Source organism: Ambystoma mexicanum, chromosome 5p (genome assembly GCF_040938575.1).
Source record: "Ambystoma mexicanum isolate Mex_15411 chromosome 5p, UKY_AmexF1_1, whole genome shotgun sequence".
Lineage (NCBI taxonomy): Eukaryota > Metazoa > Chordata > Amphibia > Caudata > Ambystomatidae > Ambystoma > Ambystoma mexicanum.
Window position 1 is genome coordinate 328,662,334 of NC_090930.1, and position 19,930 is coordinate 328,682,263.

General features: G+C 46.2%; 1 protein-coding gene across 1 annotated transcript in view; it reads right to left on the minus strand.

The window, feature by feature from the left end:
- Positions 1-19,930, minus strand: part of FMR1 (fragile X messenger ribonucleoprotein 1) — an 821,120-nt gene that overhangs the window by 349,734 nt on the left and 451,456 nt on the right. The window contains exon 7 of the mRNA XM_069612766.1: positions 3,572-3,688. Coding sequence (XP_069468867.1) covers positions 3,572-3,688 — 117 coding nt within the window. The remainder of the gene's footprint in view (positions 1-3,571; positions 3,689-19,930) is intronic.

Genomic DNA, 19,930 nt, shown 5'->3' on the forward strand with positions numbered 1-19,930 from the left:
TGATAGTACCCAGCGGTCTGATGTTATACCCTCCCATGCTGGAAGAAAGGATGTTAACCGGCCCCCGACCGGCGATGCATGGGAGGGGACCTGAATCTTCGAGTCATTTGGTGTTGGTGGCTTGGGAACCTCTAGGGGTGGGACCCCAACCTCTTCCCTTGCCACGAAGTTGTCCTATTTGGTTGTATTGTCCACTGGTGCCTTGGTTAGAGGACCAGTTACCTGCAGAGTGTTGCTGCTGCTGTTGTTGCTGCTGGCGTTGGCCTCGAAAAAAGCGTCTGTTGCCATAACCACCTTTGTTGAGAGGCCCTGAAATTTGGTCTAGGGTTTTGATGGTGTCAAAATCCTTCTTTGCGGTCTCTATTGCCTCATCCACCGCCTTCCCAAAGAGGTTGACATCTTCTATAGGTTTGTTAATTAGAGATGCTTGGGTTTCAGGTTTAAAACCGGAATTACGTAGCCATACATGGCGTTTGAGGAGCATTCCTTGGACTAGGGAACGGCCAGCCGTTTCTGCAGCATCGAGAGTATTTTTAATGATGCTTTGGTTGACTAAGGTCCCTTCATAACCGTGGCCAGAAGCCGAGTACGTAGGGGTTCCGGTACCTCCTCGGTGTCCTTACGTAGTTTGGTTCATTGAGCATCTGCGTAACTTGCCAGCAAAGAGTTGTTGTTGGCAATTCTTGCGGAAAAGGCAGCCGAGGCTGTAATCCTCTTTCCTAGGACATACAATTGTTTACCCTCTTTATCTGGTGGTGCCTCGCTGGTTGACAGCGGGACCCCTGCTCTTTTCCTTGTATTTGTCACCACTAAGGAGTCTGGTACAGAGTGGCCCCTGACGTATAACGGGTCCAATGGGGAGGGACTAAATAATTTTTCTATCCTCGGGTTGACCCCTCTGACCTACGCGGGTGTAGATAGCGAAGGAATAAATTGTCTCTTTACTGAGGCGAGGAGGGGAATGGTTTGGCCGACAGGGGGTTTCTCCTTGATCTTTTCTACAAATTCTATGTCGGGAGAAATTTCCACAGTCTCGATTTCGAAATGTTCTGCTGCCTTGCGTAGTAGTGCATTAAAGGTAGGTTGATCGTCTATAGGTGACGTATTCCTAATAGGTGAGTCCTTGGGGGGGGGGGGGATGGCAGGTTTAGGACGTCACGGTCTGAAAACGCTGATGGGGACTGCCAGGGCTGTGAAGCGCCTTCTTCTGGGTCTTTTCCATATCTGGGTTATCTTCCAAACCTTCCTCCTCTAGGTTTTGTTCCCCTTCGTTGCCTAAGAATTCGTCATCCTCCTGAAAGTGGGGGTCCTCTTCAGTGAGGTCATATAAATCTACATCCTCTTGGAGGGGATTAAACAGCCTAGGGTACTTGGCCCTGGGATCCTCCTGAGGTCCCTCTCTTGATCTCTTGGGTGTTGGAAGGTTCCGAGTCTCCATAAACCTCTCCATTTTGTCCATACAAAACTGGAGTCTCTCTAGGGTTTCTTGAGGTACCCCAGAGGGGTCAGGGGGGGAAAAGGGAGGGCCTTCAGTTTGAAAACGCTTCGACCTATCCCATAACGTCGAAGAAAGGTTCCCATCGCCTTCTGAAAGCCTTCTGGTAGGCTAGGAGTCCCTCTAGACGGAGGGGGCAGTTCCTGCCTTCCTTCTGACCTTTTTGGCGTCTCCCAGGCCTTGTGAGCGGTGATTGACGTTTCTTTTGCCGTCCGTCTCTGGCTATCGGTGGAAACAATTCGCGCCAGGCTCTCGACAACTAGACTATCTGTCGAGGGTACCTCTGGCGTCGACGTTACAGGCATCGCTTGCTCTACGCCGACAGGCGCTCTTTGACGGTGCGCGTCGTCTGTCGGTTTAGTGATAGCGCCCTTATCTGGGGGTAGCCCAGTCGCTAGTCGCGTTTGCGGTTGCGAGATGGGCTTAAGACTCTTATGGTCTGAGGAGGCCGCCGGTAGGACCTGCGTCTCCGTTGGCACTAATGCTCTCTTCGTCTTCGACGAGGAAGAGCCGTGGGTCGTGTGTTTATGGGAGTGTTTTTTGTGTGCGTCAGTGTCGCCGGGGTGTTCATCCCCATAAGCAGGGCGTGAGCCGAGCTTGTCGGGGCTGGGAACAGACGACGAGGAGCGTGAACGCTCCTTAGAGAGGTCTACGACTTCCGAAATGGAAATCGGGTTATCGCATTCCTCCTCACTTTCGGCGGCGACGGGTGAGGAATCAGACCTAGACATGGCGTAGGCTGCCCACCTTTTGACCCTGCAGTCCTTTAAAGTCTTAGGCTTAAGAAGCTGACAGGCCGCACAGCCGTCTTCTTTGTGGTCGAGGGGCAAGCAACGGTTACACCGTTTATGCTCATCTTTCCAGGTAAACTTGCCCTTGCAACGCGGGCAAAACCTAAAGGTTGTCCTCTCCATAGCTGAGGAAACGATTGCATGTGATAACAACCCCGAAGGAAAGGGAGGGGAAAGGGAAAGGCATTCTCAAAGTGAAACAATAAATGTCCCACAACCCCACTCCCCCTACTGTTTTTGCCCGGCGAGGCCAGGCCACGTGTTCAGCGAACGCCGAACAACCTCCTCCGTAGAAGGCACCGCCGTCGAAGATCTTGATCGGCAGTGAAACAGCTTCGCAGCTACGACGCGAAGGAGGAATGTAAAGTATTATAAGTTAACGACCAAAGGTCGAATAAATGTTTTTGCAATGTCTCTCGAGGAGCTCCGCGTAAAGGCGACCAATATCTGGGCGGAAAAAAACAATCTGAGGAAACTTGACGCATGAGGGATTGTGGGTACACTGCACGTCACTATAGGGATAGTGTTACAGACACGCCTTGTCGACGTCCCCTTTTCGACTACGAAAAACAAAATGCAATACTCCGCAGTGACCACTGGATGTCGGACTATGCACAGCATGTGATTCTAAGCAGATTAACAAACATCAGAAATATGTTTATTCAGCAATTATGTTAATCCAATGTGTTAAGGAAGTGGGAGATACTTTAAATTACATTAATAAAGAATATTGCTTTAAATGAGAACAGAAAGGAAAAGCATGTAAAAAAGCACTACAGAATTTCCGTCTAAAAATGTTGTGCGAGTATAGATCGATGTCACACAGTGACATACTAAACAGTTATTGAAGAAAAAGAGAAACATGATTCCGGACCTTCAATTGCTCATTGAAACACTTGTCAACCAACCTTACTGTGAAGACAGAAAACTTGGTCATTTAATATATTTTGTACAACTTGTCAAATGTCCACGAGCAATGAATTAAGCTACGTTTTTTCTTAATTTTTGGAATAAAAAAAATTCATGAAATGCAAAAAATTATTGCTTATATTACATTTTATACAGTATGCTTACCAAATGCTTAACTTAATAATGATTTGCAAAGGAGGACCATTTTATTGCAATATTTCGATGTACCATATAGGTAGGTCACTGGGTAGGTCAACAGGCCACATATTCTAGCAAACACTGTCATTTAACCTTTGCTCAGGCTGTGACTTTAATCAGGTATGCATTACTGACCAAAACATTTTCAAAATTTATTGCAGCCAAAAGTGTTACCTACTTCTAGTTGTTTGCTTGCTTCTTCATTCCTCAACATCAGAGATAACTTGGTTCGAAGACTTCGAAAGTGCATGTCACTCAACATGCTTGCCCGCTTTGTTGTTACATCATTAGTAGACTAAGGAAAACAAATGCAACATTGAAGCGCAATATCATAGAACAAAAATAAATCTGAATAGGCCTATTGAAAAATGAGAAACTTGTGAGTCCACCATGTATGAAATGATGTGCACAAAACATTTAGTATTTTGGGTGTGGCATTTTGTAATGAAGCACAGAAATGTCACAATAACAAATGGATCTATAAATGTTATGAGCTAAAAGTAAAGGAACATTTACATAATTCAGAAATTCACATTATCCAGGGAGGATTTAAACATTTCGATATTTTAATAGACAAGAAATACATAATCCCAATTTCTCACTATTCCCGTTTGAATTCTTATTTTAACACACGTTTTCTTCTGGAAATTGTCAAAATTCATCCACAATTTCACTTAGCTGGCAGAGCATATTTGTTCACAATCAGCTGGATTTTGAGGTATAAACACTTACAATGTCTAGCGGGAAAATGCCAGAAACGGTCACCAGCGAAAATGGCAAAGTGGGTACATTTTGCCCAGAATTCACCATATTCTCTGCATAGCTTTTCAATCACACGTGTGACAGCACAGTTTCTTTCACAGATCGAAACACTTTGAATAGATCTGAAAAGCAGTATCAAGAAAGATGAATCTTTTCATGGATACAGGGGTCGACGATCACCTTAGCGATAAAAAGGTTTTAAAAATACCTCTCATCTAATCTTCCTTGTCTGAATGACCAGGTAAACATTTTTAGCAGCTTCTCACAATACCACGCTGCAGATGCAGGGATTTAAAAAGTTGGGAACTTTTTACACCTGCTAGCATCTTACAAGAGTCTTGTGAGTTTAAGAGGGTGCTACCTGGAGCCGTTTTTTACAGCACGACAACAGGTGCTATACAAATATAAAACTATAGGTTGAAGCCCTGAAAGGTTATGCCATAACAGAAAAGGAATTCCCTATGCAAATCAGGCTTCGTCCCTCCCCAAAAATGAAAGTCCAGTCTGAACTGTTGTCACATCCTTTCTGCACAAGACTACAAGGAATCTCGTACATGTTTTTGTCTCACTGGGAGCTATCAGTGAAGGGTAGTGAGGGGTCTCTCAACAGCAGGTTCTGTACATACCGATTCCACTCAAGGCGACTAATGCAAAACTGAAGGCCGAAACATGTGTGGAAGAGCTTGTTTTTCTAAGCATCAGGGATTAGGGATGAAAATTTAGGCAGGAATGCTCCTTTCTTCAATGGGGCTGACAGACTAAAAGGAGAAATTACTTTCCGGGAATGTTTTTCCTATGGATTCTTCTCGTGCATATTCCTCATCAGATAGATAACCATTCCAGAGTCAGCTTCTATGAAAACATTTTTGAGAGGGGGTGTAGTACGACTCGACTGTCGATCCCTGTAGACTCAACCATGCCACTGGTCTGCTCCAGGCGTGACATCAGCCCCTATACATACTACGTCACTATGCCCCCCGTACCTCAGTTCCTCACCTTCCCACCAACCCTGAGCTCAGGAGCTGCAGAGGAAGAATCCATAGGATTCGAGCTGAAAATAAAAAAAATTAAAATAACGTTTATTTGGGCTAATTGAGGAACAGGACTGTACTGCAAGTCAGTGACTGACAGCATTACAACATAAAGCAACAACTGTGCCCAATACATAACTAGTCATAGTCTCGTCTCCGTAGAAGAGGACAACCAAATATCAACTGCAGACCACTTACATAGGGGGCTGGATGGGAGGGTTTTGAGTAATCTGCAGAAGAAGCCGCCATAGAAAGAACATTACCAGTAAGTAATTTGTCCTTCAATGGATTGTATTCTTCTGCAGATTCCTCACCAGATAGTCTCCCAAAGCAGTGCGGTGGCGGGAAGAAATCCCTTAGACAAGTAAGCTCTGCAAAACCACCCTGCCGAATCGAGGGTCTGAACCACATGCTGCATCCAGGCAGAAGTGCTTGTTGAACATGTGGAGAGACGACAAAGTAACTGCTCGACATATTTCCCTTACTCATAAACCCCTCTGCAAAGCAGATGAAGCTGCCATGCCACTGGTGGAATGTGCCCTGATGCCTGGTGGCAGGTCTTTTCCTGTTCTCTGATAATGCAGAGAGTTATCCATCGAGAGATTGTCTATTTTGACACATCCAGACCCTTCCTGGATAAGGAGAAAGCCACAAAGAGTTAGCCATCACGCCTGAATTAGTTCTAGCCACATAAAAACAGAGCACTCTATGGGTCCACGCTGTGTAACCTCGCCTCATCTTTAGACGGATGTGGAGGCAGATAAACGACGGGTAAATCAATGCTCTGGAAGACCTGGAACTCAGTGACTACTTTAGGTAGGAATCTAGGATGCACCTTGAGAGTGACTTTCTCCTTGAAAAATCATAGAAAAGGGAGCTTGAAAGATAAAGCTTGCAATTCACTTGCACGTCTTGCTGACTTGATTGCCACCGGGAAGGCTGTCTTTAGGGCAAGTAGCCTGATCTGATATGAATGCATTGGCTCAAACATGCCGCCATCAAAAATTTTAAAAGTTTAGGTCCCAGTCTGGAACCACAAATGGAGTAGACAAATGTATTTACAAGGCCTTTCAGGAATTGGGTCATAACCCGAATTGTGAAGAAGCATCTCTGATCCGGGGACCTCTTAAAAACAGACAAATACGCCAAATAGCTTTTGACTGTACCCATTTGAAGGCTTGACGAGACCATTGACAAATGGAACTCCATCACTGAAGTGGTTGGCCAAGCGATACAGCCTATCCTGCGTTCCCTGCACCATGCCTTGAATATTCTCAATCTGCACGCACACAGCGCTCTTGCAGGTGGTCTACATGCATCCAGTAGCACCTCAAGTACCTGTTCTGAGAGGTCCCAGTCATCATATCTCAATCTCTTAAAGAGCCACGCATGTAGGTTGAGGGATTCTGGGTTCGGGTGAAGTACCCAACCTTCTGACTGGATTAGGAGGTCCACCCGTCGAGGTAACCTGGGAGGTGGGACAAATGAGTTCCGAGTACCCTGTTCTCCTCGCCCAATCTAGGGTGATCAAGATCATGGTTGTTTGAAATCTCCCTCAACCTCCTGAGAACCTATGGAATGACCGGTAACGAAGGGAAGGCATAGTGGAGGTCAAAGACCCACTCCACCAAGAATGCATCCCCTAGTCCACCTTTCACTGGGAATTCCCTAAAGGAAAACTGTCTGCACTTCCTGTTGGCCTTTGTTGCAAAAACAGATCCACTGCTGGGGAACCCTACTGAGCGAAGATCTCCTCATGCACTTCACACTAGTGAGAGACTGTGCTCTACCTGCTCAGAGTGTCCACCAGCCCGTTCTCCGTTCCTTCTAGATGGACAGCTGGAGCAGTTTCCCAGCAACTAGAACCATAGTTGCAGGCAGGTACTGAACACACCTTTGTTTCTGAGGTAGTGCATGGCCACCGTGTAGTACATTAGAACAAGCACATGCTTCCCGGCACAAAGGCCATCAGAGCTAACCCGATTGCCTGCAACTCCAGCCTGTTGATATGCAAATGGAATTCCATTGGTGACTAAAGACTATCACCTGCAGGGAGTACCCCAACCCTTTTAGAGACGCAGCTACAAAGGACTCCCCCCCGTCCTCATGTTTTCTCTGCTGGACCACAAAGCTAGGTCGTCAGCCATTGACCTCGACACATTGAGAATGTCCTTCATGGAGCCCTTCATGGAATTGAAGTACTGGGAATACTGATCCCTCAATAGCCACTGCAGATATATCGCATTTGCAGTCTGGCCTCTGGCACCAGAAAATCACAGGAAGCCTTGAGACATAAGAGGCGGAGGGAAGAAGCCGCTTGCAGGCTGTCGAGGCCCTGGACGAGCTCGACCATTTGCCCGACACTGATGACTCTTCGGAGGGGGGGGGGCCTTCCCCACCCGTGTGTTCATGACTGCACCGATGAACTAGAGCTTTTACACTGGTGTGGGACTTCTGGAAGTTTAGGGAGAAGCCCAACCAGTGAAGCAGCGAGCCGGTTTTCGAGTCAATAACTGCTGCGGCAACTTCCCTCGGATCAGCCAGTCATCCAGGTATAGGAATACGTGAACACCGGATCTCCTGAGGTGCGTGGCCACCACTGCCATCAGCTTGGTAAAGACCATGGGGCAGAGGTTAGCCCAAAGGGGAGCACCTTGAATTGGTAATGAGTGTCCCCAATAACGAATCTCAGGAAACGCCGATGGATAGGCACGTGAAAGTAAGCATCCTGAAGATCCAGCAACAGTAACTAGTCCTGAAGCTGTACAGCCTGGAGAATTTCTTTGAACATCACCATCTTGAACTTGTCTTTCCTCAGGAACTTGTTCAAGGCCTCAAGGTCCAAAACGGGATGGAGTCCACCTGCTTTTTTGGCCAGCAGAAAATAACGGGAATACTAGCCGGATCCTCTCTGCTCGGGTAGCACCTCTTCTACAGCACCCTTCAATAACATGGTTCTTAGTTTTTCCTGGAGCACCTGTACCGGTTGTTGTTGGGGAGTGGCGGTGCAGTCTGGTGGTTTGTGCAAAAACAGTAGTCAGTCCCAGACTCGATGAGCTGCAATGCACAAGTGTCAGCGGTTATCCCCTACCACTGGCACAAGTGATCAGAAATTCTCACTCAAACCCGGGGAAACATGAGGGGAGAACTCAAAGCTGCTTAGAGGGCGCTGACACAGCTGCCGCTGTCTACGGGCCTCTAGAGGCTACTCTCCCCCATCCAGGGCACGAGAAACACATCTGCCCTTGCATGGTTTGCGGGGGATGTGCCCTCTTTCCAAACGGAATGCACCGTCTGTAGCCTCTTCCCCTAGAGGAGAAGCCAAAGGACTGCTTAGCAGGTTGCTGCACAGCCAAGCGATTAGGCAGCTAACTTCGAATACCTGAATTTTTCCAAGGACTCAGACTTGCGGCCGAACAGCTCCTCGCCATCACAAGCTACGTCCAACAGCTTAGCCTGGACATTTGTCCAAAAACCTGAATTGTGTAGGCAGGCTGACCAACTCAGCACATTGGATGACTCCATCACCCTGCCCATGCAATCTGCAGATTCCAGGCCACACTGCAGTGCTTGGCAAGCCACCTCTTTGCCATCATCAATTATCAGCAAAACCCCCTCCCTCATCTCACTGTATGGGTATTGCTCTGTTGCCTCCGCAATGAGTCTCCATATCCCGGGGGAATATTTTGTGAAAGCACATGATGCATTCACTGCTTCAGGGCAGTACGGCCTGAGGCTAAACTTTTCTTGACTAGGGCATCAGTGTTCTTACATTCCATATCCATTGGCAAGCTTGCGGTTGACATGGCCGGTCTGGAACTTACCATAGTTGCTTGCACCACTAAGCCCTCTGGCGATGGATGGGAAGAAAGAAAAGGTACGTACCCCTCTTGCCAGCTTATATTTTTTGTGAGCAACGAATCCAAAGCTGGAGTGGAGCAAGGTCTCGGCCACAGAGTGGTTATGTGGTCTGCTATGGCAGCATTAAACGGAAGTGCCCTCTCCACCTGTGGGCCTTTGTCAATGATGTCTGTGAGGTCATAGATCGACAGAGGCTTTGCAGGGGCACCCAGGCCCAAGGCCTCAAGAACCCTCCCAACCGTCCGACGGTATTGAGCATTAGGGTGTGCATATGGAGCAGCCTGTTGGATATCCAGACCAGGGGATGTGTCCAAACCACTTGAGTCGTGGAGCCCTTCAGCAAGGGCAACCAAATCAGCTTGGTCGACAAAATAGTCATCCCCACTAGCTCCTTGTCGAAAGAAAATAGGGAACAAAGGAGCAATCGGACCCGACTTGGCCACCTTGGCACCAGAACCTCTGCATGCTACTAGTGCTGTTGGAGGCTGCAGCATTGAGACCCGAGTCGTACCTGCTGCGGATGTCAAACATTTTTTTTTTCTTAAACAATTTTTATTAACTTTTACAATAACCTAACACAAAACAAACCCAACAGTGCAAGTCATAACTTCAACCATCATATACAATATTGTGAAGTGTCCACTGTCTCCCCATTACCCACCCCTGTAACTCAGGCCTACTTCACTTCACCCTCCGCTCTTTCCTCTTGGTGTACCTCCCCCTCTGTATTCACGGAGGAATCATTTGCTTGGACATGATTGGGTGGACCCAGATAGTGTGGCCACTAAGTGTCTTCAGGCCATCAGAGTTTCCACTTCCTCACCCCCCCCCCCCTATTGGCCACTTCATTCCATACCGCTGTTTCCGCTACTGCATATTTCTGGATATCATGCCACCAAACCTCTACGCTTGGTCTACTGTTTGCTTTCCAGTCCATGGCAATTCTACGCTTGCCGAGTATATAGGCCAAGTCCTTGAGTTTACTTGCGTGTTTCAGTGTGCGCGGTCTAGAAACCCCCCCCTACCATATATGCCCACAGAGATTCCACATCTAGGGTGATCCCCTTCTCGGTTAAGCAGTGGGCTACATCTCCCCAGAATATTCCAATTTCCAGGCATGCCCAGAACATATGCATCATCCCTGTGTTCACTTTCCCGCATTTGGGACTTGTTTCTATTTCTGCGCTCTTGAATCGAGCCGTTCTCTGGGGGAGGGGGGGGGTCATATACGCTCTGTGGGTGACATATAGCTGGATCTGTTGCAGCCTCGCATTCCTGGATACTTTTTTATGGTATCTCTGCACCCTCTCCCATAGCCCATCATCCATGTGTTCCCCTGCTTCCTCTTCCCAGTCCCGTCTCAGCTGGGTCACTTCCTTTCCCACCCTGGACATCAGCAGTTCATAGATTCGAGAGACCTCGTGCCCCCCCCCCCCCTTCTGAGATATCAAATTGTTTCAATGGCCGTGTCGGGTTGATCCTCCAGCATTATTTCGGACCATGTTTCTTTCACCCGCCATATCAATCTAGTGTAAGTAATATACTGCCCTGAGTGTAGGCCAGTTTCTTCTACCAGTACATTGAATTCCATTATCTTTCCGTCTTGCCAGGCATCTCCCAGCGTTGCAATGCCTACCGCTTCACAATGCTTACGAATCGTCTTCCTCAATTGCTTGTCCCTTCCAGTCAGTGCCACTAATGGCACATGCGGAGAACACGGGGTCGGGTTCTCCATGATCTGGCAAGCCTTGCGTCACATCTTCCATCCCAGTTCGAACTCCTTGTGCACCCTTTGAGCTCTGGTTTTGGCAGCCATATCCACTCTTTCAAAAAGTACGAAACACATTCAGCCCACAACAATCTGGACTCTGATGTTGAGTCTTCCGTTAACCACTTAGCCACATATTGTAGTTGACTGGCCAAATAGTAGACCTCAAAGTTGGGCAATTTTATCACCTTTATTGGCCTTTATCATACATGCTCTGCAGTTTCCATAGGGCTATTCCATTCCTGGTATTGTGCCATATAAACCGTCTGCATATGCTCTGAAGTTTAACAAAGAATCGCTTGGGTATCACGTATGGTATATTCCCAATAAAGTGTAACAGCCTCGGCAATACAACCATCTTCAACAGTGCCCCCCTCCCAACCATGGCCAAAGGGAGCTTAGCCCAGAATCTCATGCAATTCTCAATGTTTGCCACTGCCTTCTTTGTGTTATGTTTATAATCAGCCTCCACCGTGTGATAGATATCAATCCCCAGGTATCTGAAGGTTCTAGTCTCCCAAGGTATTTGTAATACTGGTACGTTTTCTTGCAGAATCCCTTTATATCTCCCCAAGGTGAATTTACACAACTTCTTAGGGTTAATTGTAATGCCAGAGAATATCGCAAATCGCTCCATTACTTCTAAGATATATTGGTGGATGTCTTAAACATTAGAAACATTTCCTCCTTGAAAGTCTCCCACTCTGCCTTCGACACGCCCAGATTAGGGCACGTTTTGCTGCATTACTCTAACAAATCGGAGTCGTGCCTGTGTCGATGGCATTGCTTCTTCTTATGGGATTATGGGGACAACGAATGGCGTCAGGAATGGCACACTTTTTTTGCCTTCTTGTGACGCCTGTCCTCTTTTTCGGGCGTGGGGCCCTCGGTATACTGAACGGATGACCTGGTGGTCAAACGAGCTGTAGATTTCGATGGGGGTCGTCCAAGTACATCTTGGAGTTGTAGTCTTGGCAACGTTTGAACCTGGACGCCTTAGGAGCGGACATATTGACAAATTATTTGAATTTGACATTCCTGTCACAAGAGTCATTCCGAAAAGCAGTGTGCCGAGTGTACGGAAAAAAGGAACAGAGGGATGGGAGCATAGTGGCGTAGTGTATATGGCGGCAAATATCCCATCCAGAGCTGAGTGGCAGGTCGAATCAAGAGGGACCAGTGGCCGAGTCTTACTACACCCCCTGTCGAAAAAAGTTTGAGCATCTGATACTGGAATGTAGAGCTATCTGATGAAGAATACGTGGGAGAATGCAATCCATTAAAATCACTGGTGTAGAAGGTTGCCCAAAATACTGCCAGAGGTTAGGATTAATTCAGAAAATTCCAGCTATCATATTTTTTTTATTGTTTCCATGTGGCGCGCCTGCAGTGGCCAATTGGATATTCATCCAAGAAAGGGAGTAGAGTGTCTCCCACATGCAATCGCTCAATTACAGTGTTGGACGCATAAAAGAAGGTAACAAACGATTCTGTTGGGGCATGCTGAAGATTGATGTGCAGCTAAATGGATTTTGTTGGCTGTCCAATATTGTTTCCAAAGTCAATTAGGTACAGTGAATCAAGTTTAAACTTAATCAACTTGATAGAGAAATGCACAGGGAGGAAGGTTAACAGATTAGGTATAGCTGCTAAGAAGCGGTCAACTGTGTTTGATTTGGTGACATTAGTAACATATGTGAAATATTGCCCTAACTGTGGTTGGAGAGGAGATTTCTTAGTTTTGTTAGGCAGTTTTACACAAATTTCAAGGCAGTGGGGTGCTATGGCCCGGATCAATGTGATCACTGCGACCACACACAATTGCGACGGCCGAAAATGAAGACTTTTATTTCTTCTCTAAACCCCCTTTACACCACATAGATATAAGGGGGGGACCCCCAAGCTGCTCCCGTATTAATATAATATCCTATAACCCCCCCACGTATATATGTGGTTTAAAGGGGGTGTTTAATAAATGTCAGCCATTTCGGCCGTTGCAATTGTGAGGGCGACATTTTGGGCCATTTCCCTATGACCCAAATGGTGAATTAACAGATGCCTTCCTGGTTATTAGAGAGGTGTGCAAGCAGTGTGCGCTGGCTCTACCTCTATTTTAGGCACTAGAATGCAAGCAACCCCAGATGTTCCCTGCATAGGAAGGATGATGCTGCTGCTCTAAGTTGATGATGCAGTGTTGCTGGCACGTACCCTGTTGCCCTTTTAAACATCAGTGGGGGCTAATGCAGAGTATATGGCTACTCTCAGACAAAAACACAATTCAACTAAATCTGTTATGTGGTTGGGGGCTCAAAAGTGCAAAGCGCATGCTGCACCTTAAAATACCAATGTTGGTGGATAAAATTATTGCAGAAGTTCTGTCTTTACTATAGTTCTTTTTTCAGCAGATGGTGGATGGCAGAAACCTAGGAAGATGATAAAACTTTGCTATGCACAGGCTAATAAGAGCATTGCCCATTTTAATGGCTGTGCCAGGAGAAATCCGATACACGTGACCTTGACAGTGTCTAGGGACAAATATGGGAGGACAGCGTGGGGCGGACGGAATGACGACTGCCTAGAAATTACTTCGCCAAAAAGCACCTGGACATCGCCAGAGAATCAGTGTGGGTAAAGTTCCATGAAGAGTTAGTCTTACCATAAGGAAGGTATATGCTTCAATTGTCGCGGCAAAACGCTGGGGAATGTATGAGCAAATCCACCCATGCAGCCCATCTAGGCATCCCTTGTATGTGAAGTCAGCAACCAGAAAGATGAGATTAGTGGTGTGCAGGGCATACTGCTCCATATAGATCGGTCTCATCTTTTTGACTAAAGGCACAAAATGGGCAAGACATTGGTCAGTAAGTTGTCCCTAGCCCTGAATCAAATGTACATGCACTCCCTCTACTGCGCTAGAAGATCTGGGCCCTTAATAGCCAAATATGCACCTTACAAATCTACGTAGTGAGTAGAACTGCATCAAACTTTGGGTATTGCAAGATTAATAACCAAAGCTAGATGTAATCAGTTGCTAACCGGAACCTGACAAGTATGGGGTAAACAGGGTGCTGGTCCTTACGCATATTTGCCATTGTGATGGCCTTTCTTATATACCTCGAGCCACCTGATTATCTTCTTATTTCCACAAGCTAATCCTGACAAATTTGCTGTCATCACAGTTAAAAAGATTTAATTCATTTTAAGCAGTGCACAGTATTGTTTGATTATTTAATGCCAATAGTAGATCTGCTTTAATCTATGCCAGGGGTCTGGAACCTGCAGCTCTCCAGATGCTTTGGACTATGGCTACCATGAACCTTCACCATTGACTATGCCTGCTAGGGCTAATGGGATTTCTAGTCCAAACGGTCTAGAGAGCCGAAGGGCGCAGACTCTGGATCTGTGCATTTGCAAGATGTTGAGGTAAGCGGTGGATCAAATAAGGCACTGCTGATTTACCTAGTTAACTCGTAATTGGGCCAGGAGGATAGTTCAGGGGCAACGCGTTTGTCTTGGAAACAAGACAAAGCAGAGCAACACAGGTTTGAATTCTGCTGCCGCGCTTAAGAGACTTGTCTCAGGTGTTAAGCGTAAAACATGGGTTACAGTTTTTGAGGATGGTGTTAGTGATTTTGCATATACAATAGTATTTCCTGTTTGTGGTGGGAGTGATAAGGAGTTGATAGTATTTATGATACGCGTATTCTTTTATTTTGACCAAGTAAATTATAAGGTATGATTAATAAGTCACCTTGTCTGTTCTTAAGTCGTTCATCATAGGCAAAGGGAACAGATGCACATTAATTCACATTATTTCTATTTTTTATAATTTTCAGAACTGCATTAGAAGGTGCTCCCTTCATTCGTACACTACTACATTTGCAATCCTACTCTAGGATGTACAGACATAATGTGCAAACAACTTTATTTGTATACTTGGTGAATATAAGAGACACTGTTTGAATCTATGTGGTAGATGGATAATAGAAACCGTGTGTTTCACAAAAATAGATTCTACTTCCTGGATGATGAACTACAGCCAGCAACGACTTTAGCTCCTCCATATTAACTCTTTATTTCAAACCTTGAGATGCCTTACAGTGTCATGAGCACCAACAACGCTGATGTGGATGATAATGCTGTCATAGAACAATATTTGGCTCGGTCCATAACTGGCCAGCTAGCCTTTTTATGACCCAATGTGTTTTGCAGCTTGTGCGTCATCTTCCCTTTGGTTTCCTCAATATTGCTTGACCTTAATTTGAGTTGGCAATGGCAATAGAAAGAGGAGCAATTCTCTGACTACTCTTAATCCTGTATATAAAATATTGGAAAGGATGCTTCACGTTCAAAGCCTTTCAGCTGCATTGTCCATGAAAGAGCAAGATCACGGATTGGATTAAATTAAAATCAGTGTTGACCTTAAGTAAAAATATTGGAATTCTACGCAACAGCACCCTGTATCTGCAGCATCTGGGGCCCTGTCTCCACAAAGGCTTATATTTATTTTTTATTTGTATTTAATTGTTTTTATTGTGCAGTTCTTCAAGGAAACATGCAATCAGCATTATAACCATTAATCAATTAATTAAAAGGGTAACAGTGAACAATTCAAGAATCCTGGACTCTAACAAAAGCAGACCAGCGAATAGTGAGCATCTGTTACCTATCAGTCACATATACAAATGAACATCAGATGCTAACAGCCCGGCTGCCCAAGAAAGGAGAGGAGTCTGTGAATCAGAAGATAGGAAGGGAGAGCCATTGTAAAGAATGCTCTCATACCATACAGTAGCCGCTAATAGAAGAAAAGCCCTTTTTGTGTTGCCCGATGCAGTAATACCGGAGGTCCACTTGAAAATGTAACACACTTTGCAAGTTCTTCAACTCCAAGATAGATACAATCATACACTCTAAAAATGTGTTAAAAGTTTTGCTCACAAGGTTCCAAGATGGCTTCCGAGATTGGGGTGGTGTGAGGGAAGTGATCCTCCAGGCCGCTGCAGAAAAAGATGACAGCCCCCCGCTCCCATTTAACAAGTGATGACCATCACATTTCTCCTCCAGAGTTCTTGCGTTCTTGCGAACCGTCCTGTTTTGAAGGAACGTTACTCTTGAACTGGGGAAGCTGCGATGTGTTACTAGGGCATGGCACACGAACAAGTGTTCTGCAGTGAATACAGAATACTTTAACTCTGAAGCAACGAGAGAGCAAACTGGACCGAGAAAACTGCAACCCTAACAAACATCTACAGTGAGTCACACAATCAGAGCTACAAGCGACAGCCCGTCTTGCTGGGGGATTTCCTACAGCAAACGTTCAGCGATCTCTAGAGCAGGGAACTTCGTTCCCGGTCAGCGATGCCGGTGCGTCCCTGAATCCGACATGGGAGAGGGAAAGCAACAATTTGGTCAGAGGTGTAAACTCCAGATTTGGTCTTCTGCTTGAGCTCCCGCCCAGGGGGCTATTACCGATTCTCGGATTTTGTGGACATTGAAGAAAAGAAAAGTGCATACCAGTGTATGCTGGCAGATGGTCGTTTTTTTCTTGTGTGCTACAAATCTACTTTTATCTACAAGTCACGTCATCCACGGAGGGGAGAAAAAACAAAGCCACACATTATTTAATGGCTACGACACAATCTTCATAAAGCGTGTATTGAGAATCAAGTTCCACAGGGTGCATAACGGAGGAGACTGGGCAAATCTATCACCGAGCGTGAAGTGGAATTTAAAACTCATATACCACGTTATATATACACAACTGAACTCCTGATTGGAGAAAACCATATTGCACTGCTGTGATAGAGGAGGACTCGCCTGTCAAAATTCATTAGGACTTCTGTACACAGCAAAAGGAAACGAGGCCCTGGAATTGGCCTTGGGAAGGAGTCCACAAGGTCACGTGAATAGTTTGCAAGATTAACGTGTAGTCTCAGCATTCGACAGGTACAGGTCAAGGATGGTAGTAGATCGCCAGCGTTTTCCGACTGGTCGAAAGGAACGGGGGGCCCCAGCGAGGTGGGGTGATACAACCTGCGACTAAATGAGGATTTCTTTAAAGTACTGACAGAACAGATCACATACGACTTCATATTCATATGGCATTGTAAACTAACTATGTCTTCAACTCAAAGCGATCATTTAAGACAACAAATTAACTCTGGGCAAAGTGCAATGGTAAACCATTTTGTATTCAGTTTTTGGCTAGTGGTGTCAAAATAGTGAGCTGAAAAAGATCAGTTATCCTCTAAGGCTCAACTACTGTTTCTGATGATCTTACCATAAACCATCAAAGGTCAGAGGGGTGAGCAGGTACTCTAATGAAAATCATCTAATATAATGTCCCCGAATAGGGCAAAAGACCCAGTGAAGGGGGTTCCTACCCTCAAGCCTCAGAAGAAAAAGCAACAAGAAGGAGCACTTTTGAAATTATGGCGTAAGGAAGGAGAAGAGGGTTTTGCCGACGCATGCTCACCATCTCATATAGAACCAGGTTCAATATCAGTATCAATGCTACCAGTGCGGGATACAACAGAAGTTATTAAACAATGTTTCAATGATTTCAAGGAACAAATGACCGAAACACTTCAAGTGCAACTTGCTCTCATAAGAACTGAACTCGCACAAGCTTTCCAAGAGGTGAAAAAGGACATTAATGATTGAGCTGAAAGAACAGAAACAAATGAGATAGCGATCCAAGATACTGCAGAAGATACACAGAAAATAGATCCGTTGACTGATCAGTTAGCAACGGCGACCCAAAATATTGAAATTCAAATAGAAGATCTAGAAAATAGATCAAGGAGATCCAATTTACGGGTTAAATTACTTCCCGAAACAATAGAGGATCGGGAATTGAAAACAACGATGCGATAGGTGTGTGCTGATTTGCTCGACTTGGAAAAGGGAGAGGATGTTCAGGTCGATCGAATACATCGAGTGGGCCCGAAACGTAAAGACCCAGGAGCAAGCCCCGCAATGTAGTGGCTGCAATACAAGGGTACTGTCAGAAAGAGCCAATTCTACAAATCGGCAAGGAAAGCAACTCCCACAAAAGTGAATGGATCAGAAATCCAGCTGTACCAAGACCTTGCGCAGGCAACCTTATTGCAGGGAAGATATATGGGTCCAGTTGTACAATCTCTAGTTCGTTATAAATGGACATTTCCATTTAGACTCTTCTTCACATGGGATGGACAACAACATCGAGTCACCTCTTGCGAAGAAAGATCACTGATATTGAAGTTGACAGAGGAAGATGAAGCGAACCATCAAAATGAAACCCGCAAAGTCAAGAAAAATAGGGATTCAGAAGATGGGAATGGACCAAACCATCTAGTGACAAATCAATGTAAGATTCAGCAGGAGAAACTGGTGATCGAGCATGACACGCACGATCGTCTCAAGGGTAAATGTGTAAACTACAGTATGATGTGTAACAAATTACAAAGAGGAGTTTATAGTGATGGCCATGGTGGATGGGAATGTTACGGGGGCAGGATGTTGAAATAAAGAAGTGGCGGGAGGAAGGAGGTAGACAATTCTCGGTCCTTGGAATCAGGGGGTGCTGGGTACAGGTAGACCCATACAACTAATCTCCTGGTGTGTAGTGGGGCTCGACCTCCACAGCTTAATGCAGGGTGGGGAGGTAAGTTTGGGAGGGTTTGGGGTTTCTGTGATGTGGGTGGTCACCTACCAAAGTTATATGTAGAGTTGAGTTATTCAGATAGGAGGAGTAAAAACACTATTAGCCCTACCCATAAATGTTAGGGGGTTCAATTTCCCAGTCAAGAGACGCAAAGTTGGGTCGTACTTGAGACGGGAAAAGCCAGATGTAGTAGCGCTGCAAGAGACTCATGTGTCAAGAAAAGATGCAAATCAGTTAAAATTATACAGATACTGACATGTTGTACAATTGAACGACAAAGGGAAAAAGGGAGGGGTTTTAATAGCCCTTAAAGGATGGGTAGGTCAGAGTATTGTGGCGCAGGAATCTGACAAGGAGGCTAGATATTTTTTCATTAAAATACAATTGGGGGAGGGTGTGGCCTGGAGCGCCATCTATGAGGCTGCTCCGTTAATGGCCTCCGTGCAAAGAAACAGATTCTGCTTGTCTCTTCAGCGGATGAGTGAATCAGCGGGGGTTGGAACACCTGTGGCCCGACCTGTGAAGAGTTAAGATTTCCAGGTGCCCGCATTCGCCTGAACGCTGCTGTTATCTGGCAAACCCAGCTGCGGGGCCTTCCAAAATGGCAGGCGAGACATACGGAGAGAGGAAGTGGCGCAGCTCTGACCCTGATCCTCACAGAGCAGCTGACAGAGGACCCAAGGAGGCTTCCTCATCCCACAAAGCTGCTGAGCATGTTACCAGGCTACCAGCGGCAGCAACAGCAGAAAATGACACCAGCGACCCTTGCAGTGGTGGAGGCAGTCCCCAGTCTCCCCATCTGCCTCCGGACATGCCTGTGAGCCTATACGGCAGCCAATGGCTTACCTTCGTGCCTCGGCCGACACTGGACGCAGCTTCAGTGTTTGTATAGAAGCACCTTGCTGCACCCGGCTTCTGGTACCGGCAGCAAGTCTCCTGGGATGACTGCAGAGATGCTGATATCACAGAGGGAGAAATCCTCTTCCCCCCCCCCCCAGCATCCATGCCTTGAGGAGCGGCAGACCCTGGCTCCTGGAGGAGCCCACCAACTAATAATAATAATAATAATTTAATAAGGGAGGGATGATTCCTTCTTGCTGTATCTAAGGTCGGCCCCTCCTGAATTTGCCCTCCCCGCCGAACAAAAAACGCCTGCTACGAGGCCGCCTGCCTTTTGCTAAAGGCTGATGCCTTATCTCACGTCGCGTATTACCAGCAATGCCGGTGAGACTTCCAACACTCAATAGAGCAAGAAGGAATGCATCTCTCCGCATGGCCAACTATTACCCTACACCCTCTTAAGCCTCTGGCCTCCCGCCTGACGCCCCCCATCGCCGACAGGCTGACAACAGGAGCACTCCTCCCTCTGGCCTTCTGAGCCCCAACCTAATGTCAGCTCTGGCCCAGCGGGGGAAGGGGGGACGGGGGTTGGGTGATTACTAGATAATTGCGACGAGGCACCTA